The sequence below is a fragment of the Conger conger genome, chromosome 17 (genome assembly GCF_963514075.1).
Source record: "Conger conger chromosome 17, fConCon1.1, whole genome shotgun sequence".
In the NCBI taxonomy this organism is placed as follows: Eukaryota; Metazoa; Chordata; class Actinopteri; order Anguilliformes; family Congridae; genus Conger; species Conger conger.
In genome coordinates, this window is record NC_083776.1 from 31,732,732 (window position 1) to 31,743,398 (window position 10,667).

At 43.9% G+C, this 10,667-nt stretch overlaps 1 protein-coding gene across 1 annotated transcript; it reads left to right on the plus strand.

Moving 5' to 3' along the window:
• The first annotated feature begins 285 nt into the window (after nt 1–285).
• On the plus strand, nt 286–9,196 carry LOC133116304 (5-hydroxytryptamine receptor 2A-like). The gene is made up of 4 exons (XM_061225742.1): nt 286–424; nt 5,560–5,760; nt 7,452–8,241; nt 9,070–9,196. The coding sequence occupies exons 1-4, from the start codon at nt 301–303 to the stop codon at nt 9,194–9,196; spliced, it is 1,242 nt and encodes a 413-aa protein (XP_061081726.1). The 5' UTR covers nt 286–300.
• Nucleotides 9,197–10,667: the final 1,471 nt, after the last annotated feature.

Below are 10,667 nucleotides of genomic sequence, written 5' to 3' on the forward strand. Positions count from 1 at the left end.
CTAACCCAGGACTGGTGGTCCCCCCAGGGAATTCTGGGTAGGGGAGGAGGAAGAGGAGACTGGGGAGGACGAGGAGGAGGAGGAGGAGGAGTAGGGAATGTTTCCCTGGGGTGTAACGGCGGTTCCGGCGGGCCGCAGGGGAACCTGTCCGGACACGCTGAAGGCGCGGCGCTCCTGGGGCCATGGTGTGGCCCCGCCCCGGAGGCGGACATGGTCGCCGCGGGCGACGGGAAGCACTGGTGGGCGCTGCTCATCCTGGCGGTCATCGCGTTGACCGTGGCCGGGAACATCCTGGTCATCATGGCCGTGTCCCTGGAGAAGAAGCTGCAGAACGCCACCAACTACTTCCTGATGTCCCTGGCCGTCACCGACATGCTGCTGGGCCTGCTCGTCATGCCCGTCTCCATGGTGACCATCCTTTACGGTGAGTGCGGCCATTTCCCAGAAGGGTCTGGCATGCAGGACTGCCCAGCTCTGTCCCTGGAGAATCTACCGTCCTACCTCATCGAGCTGCTAATTAGTAGAATGAAGTGTGCCAATTTAGGGTTGCTTGAAATGAAAGCTGAGTGATCTCCAGGAACAGCTGGGCAGCCCTGTGTTAGGGAGGTACTGAATGGCGCTGAGGTAAAGTTTAGCTGAGAGAGAGTCAGAGAGAGGATGACGAGATGTTCAGAGAGGGAATTGAGATATAGTGTCGCTGTGTGTCATTTGTGTGAACCCCTATTACATGTGTGACCCACCTTGAGTTTTATCTTATTTCAGGTTTGCTTGGTACAATTGGTTGTACAAACACGCACAGGCAGACACACAGTGGAGAGAAAAAGATAGAACTGATCTTCGTGGCTTGGTGTTTTTGTGACCCATATGAAATGAGATTCACTCTATGAGAAGTGTTGACACTTCAAATCCATTGTTCAACAGCAGGCATCAAAACCTCTGTGTGTTTTCTCTCTCTTTATACCATTACTTTTTATTTTCCACATTCTTTATCTCTTCCCTGTGGTTTCCATATACTTTCCACATACATTTTATTGCCGTTTGGTAAAATGAGTCATGTACAAAACTGGTTGCGTGAGAAGTGCGCTTAGGATTTGATTTTGGGATTAGATTTTTTTGGAGGTTGTGGTTAGCAACTGTATTAAAACAGGATAGGCAGTGTACATTTTAAAAACATTACATGTATGCATTCATTGGTGAAGGCACAGCATTGGCATTGGTGAAAGTTATATGAAATCCTCCATTAACCAAACTCCTGGGGGGGGTGTATTCAGTCCTCACTGTCTTTAACTTTAAGCCCCATTGCTGTGCCAGGTCCTACAGCAGAGCCTTTCTCTCTACAATCACAGTTTAGCCACTTTAGCAGTTAAATAAAATGTAAGAAAAAAATTGTGTTTGTACTGAAAGAATTTAAATGCTCGCATGGAGTTTAATTCTTGAAATCAGGCCATAAAATCTTTCATTTTCCATAGCACCATTTAAAAATAGGTTTCCACGCAACAATGGGTGGGTATTTGCCAGAGAGAATAAATTATGGGGAAAAACTGGGGGAAACAAATTCTCCTTGTCCTTAAAAGGCAGCCAAACTGAACTCCAGGAATATGGCAGAACATATAGTACAGCTCATTAAACACCACAACATTCAGAAAAAAAGTGAATGAAAACAGCTCTTTTAACAGCAATGGGGTGAGTCAGAGCCTCTGCGCATCATTTACTATTATTTTTCTGAAGGGAAATGATTTTTTCTGGAGTGAAATGCAAACCTGCTGAAAAAAACACCTTCTTTCCTCTCAGCTGTCTGACAGATTCGCACCATAGAACTGAGAAATGTGGACATCTGTCTCTGCACTTCTGATTACTGTAAACAGAAATAACAGCGGGGGGGGGGGGGGGGGTGTGTGTGTCTGTGCTAGTGTGTATGCTTTTGTGTGTGTGTGTGTGTGGGGGTGTGTGTGTGTGTGGCCTGTTGCTTCGTTTGTACACATTATTCATCCAGCTCCTCACAGACTGACGACGGTAGAACACTTGTTCTTAAACCTTGTGTATATGGATTTCTTTCTGTGCTGGAATGTATTATATTACAAATCAGCAACATGCCTTTGTGCGCAGAACAAACCAGGGATTCCTGACGTGAACCCAGAGGCATCAGTACTTTGCTTATTTTTAAACCAGGTGGTTTTACAGCCCAAGGTCTCATAGCAAATATTGGAGTTCATTCTGAACAAACTCCTTAGGACCAGTACGCTGTTCAATTTAAACCATTTTAATGCCTATTGAAGAACTTAGCTTGTTAGGGCTACAATATGCTTGAAATATTTTCAGAAATGTTATATTTAAAAAATATGCTAAAATATATCAACTAATGCTTTTGCTGAACCACCAACCTTCCGAGTCCCAGGCATGGACCTTAGCCACTTGGCTAGAGCCTCTTTACATGGTCATTACATTACGGACTGACAGGTGGAATTAGTCTGGTCCCAATTCTTGAAAGGACAGACACCTCAGACTTAAATAACCATGTCTGGTTGTCTGTTGCCTGCACAGTGTCCCACAACTAATTTTTATTGCATTTATTTATCCATTTTGTTACATCACCCCAAATAATCTCAAAGTTTGGCAATAAATGGGGAATTCATCCCGTGATAGCCACCAATTTAAGAGTATAAGCTCTTCCACACACTTGCTTGTAAGCTTGCTTATTATCATGACTGTCAATGCTAAATTGTAAAATAAATAAAACAAAATAAAGAAACAAGTGCCTATCAAGAATTATCAAGCCATAATTTGCATCAAATGCTTTAAAATAAAATAAAATAAAATAAAATAAAATAAAATAAAATAAAATAAAATAAAATAAAGCGGAGGATTGCCTAACACCCAAACTGCTCTGCAGGCTGCTCTCCGAACGCATTAGGAGCAGCCAGCTGTTCTGTAGGAGCAGCAGCTGTTCTGTAGGAGCAGCAGCTTCTGGAGAGTCTGATGCAGCTGGAGGCAATCAGACCGTCATCAGCTCAGCAGGGCGGGCCTCCGATTCACCGTAGAGAGACGCACATGATCACCAGCAGGGGGCAGCACTCTCTCCACATAACAATTTACTCATTCATTTCTATTTTACTGTCTCTGTTACGGTTTTTATTTATTCTTACCTCCCTAATCTTTATTTTTATTTTATTGTCTCTGTTTATTACTGTTAAGCACTTTGAATTGCATTCAACTCCATGAAAGTGCGCTGTATAAATAGACATGAATCACGACAACCAGGAGGAAGAGTCTTCAGTATCACTCCAGCATTTCTCCGATTCACACATTAACTAACTCATTAATATTTAATCACACTCAAAAATTCATACTCCCGTAATATATCTATAAACATTTTACAGTTGCTGCTCGGATAAATATTTCATGACACGGGATAAACTCTACCCTTGAAAAATGAATTGAGATGAAGTCCTTTATCAGGGAGTTTGATCCTGCTCAACTGCTTTTGATCCTATTTTAATGGTGCCATCACAGAAATGAGTTTGGCTGCAGATCAGCTGATTTAATATTCTGAATGAAAGCTGAATATTTTGGTGTATGTGAATCTGGCCCAGTATACACTCATTATTATACAGAAAAGCCTTTTCTCATCTAAATGGTGATTTTGACTCATTTCCTATCTCATCTCTGCATCATATCCAATGTAATGTTTGTACCTCACTGTGAAAAGGCCGTACACGTAGCTTTACAACGCAAAGATCAGCTACAGCTCCCTTTCTAACTTTTGGTACTTTCATATCGACAACCTTTACCACCCAATGAACCACGGCTGTGTACTGGAACACTACTGTCAGATATTTCTGAAATTTGCCGTGTACAGAAGGATGAACTGAATTGACAGGATTCTTCACCACACAACTCATTTGAAGCCTGGCTCATGTGCTGCACTGTGTCTAAGATTTCTCTTCAGGTTTTGAAAGATATAAAACTACTCTCTCATCAGTATCACCATCTGATAATGAATCATTAATGATGGTCTTCTTTGATGTATCTTAATGAAGTAGAGCAGCAGTGTTCTTACAGATGAAGGGTAGTTCGCTGTGATCATATCTCCTGAACCCTTGTTTGTGGAGGGGTGGTAGGGTTTTTTAAGATATTTGTTGTTTAGTCTCCACCATCACTGTCTCTCACGCACAGTCTGTCAGCCTCACACTCTTTCTTCCCCTTCTCTCTCTCTCTCTCTCTCACTCACTCACTCTCACTCTCTTCCCTCTCTCTCTTTCTCTCTCTTCCCTCTCTTTCTCTCTCTCACTCTCTCACTCTCTCTCACTCTCTTCCCTCTCTCTCTCTCACTCTCACTCTCTCTCTCTCTCTTCCCTCTCTCCCTCTCTCTCTCTTTTTCTATTTCTCTCCCGTCCCTCTCTCTATTTCTCTCTCTTTCTCTCTCTCTCTCACTCTCTCTCACTCACTCACTCACTCTCTCTCTCTCTCTCTTCCCTCTCTCTCTTTCTCTCTCTTCCCTCTCTCCCGCTCTCTCTCTTTCTCTCTCTTCCCTCTCTCTCTCACTCTCTCTCACTCTCACTCACTCACTCACTCACTCACTCTCTCTCTTCCCTCTCACTCTTTCTCTCTCTTCCCTCTCTCCCTCTCTCTCTCTCTTCCCTCTCTCTCTCTTTCAGGAACAGCTTGCAGTGTTGTTCCGTTATTATCTGTTTGATGTAGGCGAGTACTCATTTCTGCAGGTTGAGAAGCGGAGCGATTTCGTGCAGGTGGCACAGTTGCTTCCGGAGCTGCTGCGTACGCCTCGATAAGCCCTCAGGACTTAGCGCACAGAATTAGGAGTCATAAACATTATTTACACAGCACTTTGTAAGCAGCTCCGCAGCAGGGGATAAAATGAAAACACTTCAAAATCACATGAAATAAATATGGCTCTCGCTGCCAAACGCACGCTCAGCCCACTCCGGGTGGAGCCCCGAGTCTCCGCTGTGTCACTGGAGCAATATGACCCAGACTCTGCAGCGGACACACCGATTAGAAGCTCCATTCTGTTTCAGCAGCACTTCCCACAGATGACATTTCACTTCATCAAAATATCATTCTGTTAAGCAACAAGAATTGAGGAACAATCATATTAAAATAACAAGTCTTGTCAACTCATTTTACTATGACTTGGTAACTGGTGAATGTAATTATATTTTGTTCAATTACTTTCCCCCCAGAGATTCAACACTTATAAATAAAAGGTTTTGATAAAATAAATTCAATGCTTTCTTCGTAATTTATTTATGCTTTTGGAATAAGGTATGCATAAGCTATGTGATATTCGGCATAAATCTATCCAAACTCAGGTTAATTTGGGTCTGTTGTGCTCTCTTAGTCTAAAACCTACCTACATTATTAATTTTCCCTTTTGTATTGTTGATGCTTTCTTCTCTTATTTGGAAAGACTGGGACTACCATGCATGAAAAGCACATTATAAACACAGTCAAAGAGCCTAGGGCTGAAATGGAAAGCCTAGAACTTTCACTGGTCGCAGTACTTTTGTAGTAAACAGTGTGATGCGACTTCCTGTCCTGCAGGATACAGCTGGCCCCTGCCTGCCACTCTCTGCCCAATCTGGATCTATCTGGACGTGCTCTTCTCCACGGCGTCCATTATGCATCTGTGCGCCATCTCACTGGACCGCTACATCGCCATCCGCAACCCCATCCAGCACAGCCGCTTCAACTCCCACACCAAGGCCTTCCTGAAGATCATGGCCGTCTGGACCATCTCTGCAGGTGAGGGTTTGGTGGCCTATTATGACATCATCATCTCCTTGGAAATGAGCGGTAGAATTCTAGCCGACGTAGGTGCTTGAAGTGGCAGAAACAAAATGGCGCCCAGAGCATTGGATCATGTCAATTTCCCACCACCAGTTTGGGCCAGTTGAAACATACACTAAAACAGAAATTATATTTTAAAAACTTCAGAAGGTTGACTATCCATTAAGGGCACAAAAGCAAGCCAACATCTACACTTGTAAATCTTGTAAATCTTTAAGTATGGCCATCGTTCCTAAAAACAGAGCCTTTCATGTTAATGCTCGGATAGGGGCATAAATGTAACATTTCCCAAGACCCTGTAAAATGGCCACCAAGCTGGTGAATGAGTGGCAGGAGAAATTGCAGCTCTCATAATTGCAGATGCATCTGGTCTTCTTACTGCATCACAATTACAGTCATTTTCCCATAATGACGGGTCTGGCTGCTTGGACTGGTGTGGTGAAAGCCTTCCAGATTTTTCCTTTGCGTAAGGGGTAGGCAGCAGAGGGCTGGATATATAAGGCATATTGAATTACCGAAGAAGGACAATTACGCCTTCGTGAATTGATTTGTGACAGAACCGCGCATTGTGGCTTCCTTGGTTTCATGCATTTCATTGATGCATCCAACCCTTGATCTCTCTCCCTCTGACTCATTTCTCACTCTCTCTCTCTCTCTCTCTATTTCTCTTTCTACTTCTCTCTCCGTCATTCTCTCCCTCTGTCTCTTCGAGCTCCACAGATGCCTGTGTATTTGTTTGTGTCCCTGTGGGTTTCCTTTGCTTGTGCTGTATTAGGGGGGTATTAGAAGGCTTAGGATGGGATCACTGGCACTTTTATTGGACAACATTGTATGCAATCTGTATGTGTTTCAATTCTGCAAAAAACATCTAAACAGTGAGCTCACAGCATGATGACAAGTGGTGTGAGCTCACTGTTTAAATGTTTATTTCTTTTGTTTCTCTTTCCGTTTCATGCTGTTTCATGTCACATTTTCTGTTTCTCTTTCTGTTTAGTTTTATGTGTTTGTGATGTTCTTCTTTATGAGGCAATCTAGATGTAGTGTCCCTCAGCTGTGCTCTGGTTTATATATCTGTCTATAGTCTCTTTCTCCCGCTCACTCACTCTTTCTATATTATTCACTTTATCTCTCTCACTCACTCTCTCTTTCTCTATTATTCACTCCATCTCTCCCACCCACTCTTATTCACTTTATCTCTCCCACTCACTCACTCTTATTGACTTTATATCAGTCCCTTGTAATAACATAAGAAGGTTTCAATCAATAGTGCTGTGTTGACAAGAGAAATCTGAAGCAGTAGATTTCTCGGCAATTGACTATATGAAATATATAATATATATAACTACATTTTTTAACCTAGAATCACAAATAGTTACACATAATTATTGCAATAATATTCTGAGTAATCGTGTCCCTGAGGTTATGGCAGATTAATAATATGTGCTGTGCTGCAATTGGAGCTGTTGGTTCTTCTCCGAATAGGATAAGCAGCCTTTCATCCTTTATCAGGGACGAGAAGTCCTTCATAATTATAGATGATTTATTCAATAATTTATTCCAATTTATAAATTTAAATGTGTTAAATTAATTAGCTGATTAATTAATTAAGAGGTGAAATGAATGCGTCTCTCCGTTTGGCCCTGCAGGGGTTTCCATGCCGATCCCGGTCATGGGTCTGAAGGACACCTCCAAGGTGCTCAGGGAGAGCAGCTGCCTGCTGACGGACGACAGCTTCGTGCTGATTGGCTCCTTCGTGGCGTTCTTCATTCCCCTCACCATCATGGTGGTGATGTACTTCCTGACCATCAGCGCCCTGCAGACGGAGGCCACGCTGTGCCTGGACCAGCTCGTGCCCCGGCCCCGCTGGGCCCTCAGCGTCCTCCCCCCCGCCCCGCTCTCCTCCGAGAAGCTCCTCGGCCGTCTGCTGAGCGGGCGGGGCCGGGAGCCCGAGGCGGGCCACGCCTTCGGCCGGCGGGCCATGCAGTCCATCAGCAACGAGCAGAAGGCCTCCAAGGTGCTGGGCGTGGTGTTCTTCCTGTTCGTGGTCATGTGGTGCCCGTTCTTCGTCACCAACGTGCTGGCGGTGGTGTGCAAGAGCGCGTGCGACGCCGACGTCATGGCGGGCCTGCTCAACGTCTTCGTCTGGGTGGGGTACCTGTCCTCCGCCGTCAACCCGCTGGTCTACACGCTCTTCAACAAGACCTACCGCTCGGCCTTCGCCCGCTACGCGCGCTGCCGCTACAGGGAGGAGAGGAAGCCCCTGCAGCTCATCCTGGTCAACACCATCCCCCCGCTGGCCTACAGCTCCTCCCGGCTGCCCCTGGGGCTCGACAGCCCCGTCAGGAACGGCGGCTGCAAGGCGCGGGGGCAGGCCAGGTCCGTGGTGACTCTGAGGACAAACGCCTCCAACGCCAGAGGGGAGCACATCAGTCACGTGTGAACGCCTTCCGTTTTTTTACATTTTACTACGTGCACTTTACACGGACAATGCACAACAAGCAACGTTTCAGCAGATGTATTTATTGTAAATGTGCCAGATGTAGCTAAAGGGGTCGTTTTTGTCAAGCAGATCTGGGTTAAAGACTGAAATCCTTTAACCATTTAGAGACCAGTAACTTTCCTGTATACTACTGACCATTTTCAGAGAAACATATATTTTCACCAATATTCAGAACAAAATTATTTTCTCTTTTTTCATTGAAGTTCATATTGGGTGGTTGGCAACATGTCATTTGACCATTCACACAGGCTCATGTGAGCGCATTGAAATTTCACCCGGATGTGAAGCATTACATACAGTTACATGCAAAAGTATTGTGAGTGACACAAGTTTTGTTGTTTTGGCTCTGTAGTCCAGCACATTGGATTTTAATTAAACAATGAATATTGTTCAATTATATTACAATAACAAAACTATGTGTGTGTTTATTTTGTTCAATTTAATTAATTTATATTGTACAAAAAGTATCTATGTTTTGCATGTGTCTTTTTCTTTGAAAATGTACATATGAAACAAACCAGTCTTGTTTTTCACATTTTAGGTTCCTGTGTTCTGAAATACGGACTGCTAGAGCAGTACTGTCGTAGAGCAGCAGATTAGCTGAGTGGCTAATATGGCTGGCTTATACCTAACCACTATAAGTCTGGAGAAAGCAGCCCAGTTCTGAGCCACAAAACTGCCCTCTTTTCAGGACATATCCAATAGACTCCCAAACAAGGGAAGTGACTGACTATTAAACACTCTTCCGGAGACAACCGTCCCAGAACCCCGAGCGCGCCTGAGCTCTCAGGGCAGCAGAAGAAGCTGAGGGAGTCGAGCCGTGCGGAGGGGTTCGTGAACGTCTCTTACCTGAGGAAACCTGCCGAGGCCAAGTGGGTGGACAGTGATTGACGGGGGTGAGCTCATATTTGTGTTTGTGAAGCCAGCGTGAAAGCATCTCGTTGTCGCAACCTTTAGCAAACGGGCTTTGAATTTTCCGGAGCGAAATGCCAGGGACACCAGCTGCCGGCTGGGGGGCTGTGTGATCCAGGGCAATCAGGAGCGGGAAGTGACTGATTACGGGGGGCGAGGGCCGCGTGGGTGGGGGTTCCCGATCATCTGACCTCTCAGGACCATCAGTCTTACGCTCGCCTGTAATATCCTTTCATCTCTCACCTGCTCTTTTTCTGGTGTTTCAATTAAGCTTCCGCCCTCTTTTTTAATCCATAAATATTTAATGTGCCACAGTCTTCAATATTAATAATTTATTCACTGTCATTATCCACAGTATTTTTAGACATTAATTGCACATTAGAACAGGAACCTGTAACCGGATAACTGCACAAAATGTCAGTGTATGTCCTACACTATGCTACGGAGAGCATTTATTTCTGAAATTGTGAATATTTAAAGCATTGAGTCATAAGTGTCCTTTTTCAAATATTAAAGTCAAATCAAGGTTTTTAGCTGAATTATTGCACAGACAATTTTAATATTTACATATTGCCAAGTAAAATGTGATTCGCATATTGTCAAGTAATCTTTTGTTGGACCACTGTATTGAAAGCTTTTCCATCCACCTTATTGATCAGACAGAGGAAGTGAGAATGTGTGGTCTTCCCTGACAGAAATAAAATCCTCTGTCTTCAATCCCATTGGCTAACATCTCTAAAGGTTTGGGGCGCATGCATATAAAAACATTTGACTTTGATTTTTTTTGCTCTTCTGATTGAAAAGCTAACTTAATTCACAAGAATCTTCAACTTTTTGTACCAATATTTGAAATACACAAATGGTTATGGGTTGAAGTAGGAACTGGTGTCACCCCATATGCCCCTGTTCCTCAAATCAGTCCTCAAGGGCCGAGAACTGCCCCATTTACCTGGGAGTCAGGTGTGAAGACAGTTTGGCCAATCAGAAGCACTAATTATTCAGTTAATTACCTAGGAAGACAGAAAAAGGAAATCTCCACCCATTGAGAGAGGTTAGTGAGAGAGGCTAGAAAAAGAAGTGAAGACAGGGAAATCAAGAAATGTGAATTAGGCAAATGGAATGTCCTTGATCCTTCAAATGTCAGTTTGAAGCCACGTCAGTTAGAGATGTGGCAGATGGGTGGCAGATGGGGAGAGGTGGATCCACAGTTCCATCATTTATACGTCTCGCTTTCCGAACAAATACTTCCGCTAAGGATGTGCTCATGTTTCCTCACTCGAAGGCAAGATTGGGAGTTCCTAACTTTTACATCTAGCTTCTAGAAACAACATTTAACGGGTTGGAATGTCCTTAAAGATGGCAAAACCTTGATCGATTTCCAGATCAGGAGCAAGGAAAAGAAAAAAGAGCCCCAGGGATTCAACATTCATTTTGGAGTATCCATGCTGTA

Bases quoted from the DNA above. Each gene is read 5' to 3' on its own strand.
- LOC133116304 (XM_061225742.1), top strand. From the start codon at position 301: ATGGCCGTGTCCCTGGAGAAGAAGCTGCAGAACGCCACCAACTACTTC. The intron at 425-5,559 runs GTGAGTGCGGCC...CCTGTCCTGCAG, and splicing joins CATGGTGACCATCCTTTACG to GATACAGCTGGCCCCTGCCT. The intron at 5,761-7,451 runs GTGAGGGTTTGG...TTGGCCCTGCAG, and splicing joins CGTCTGGACCATCTCTGCAG to GGGTTTCCATGCCGATCCCG.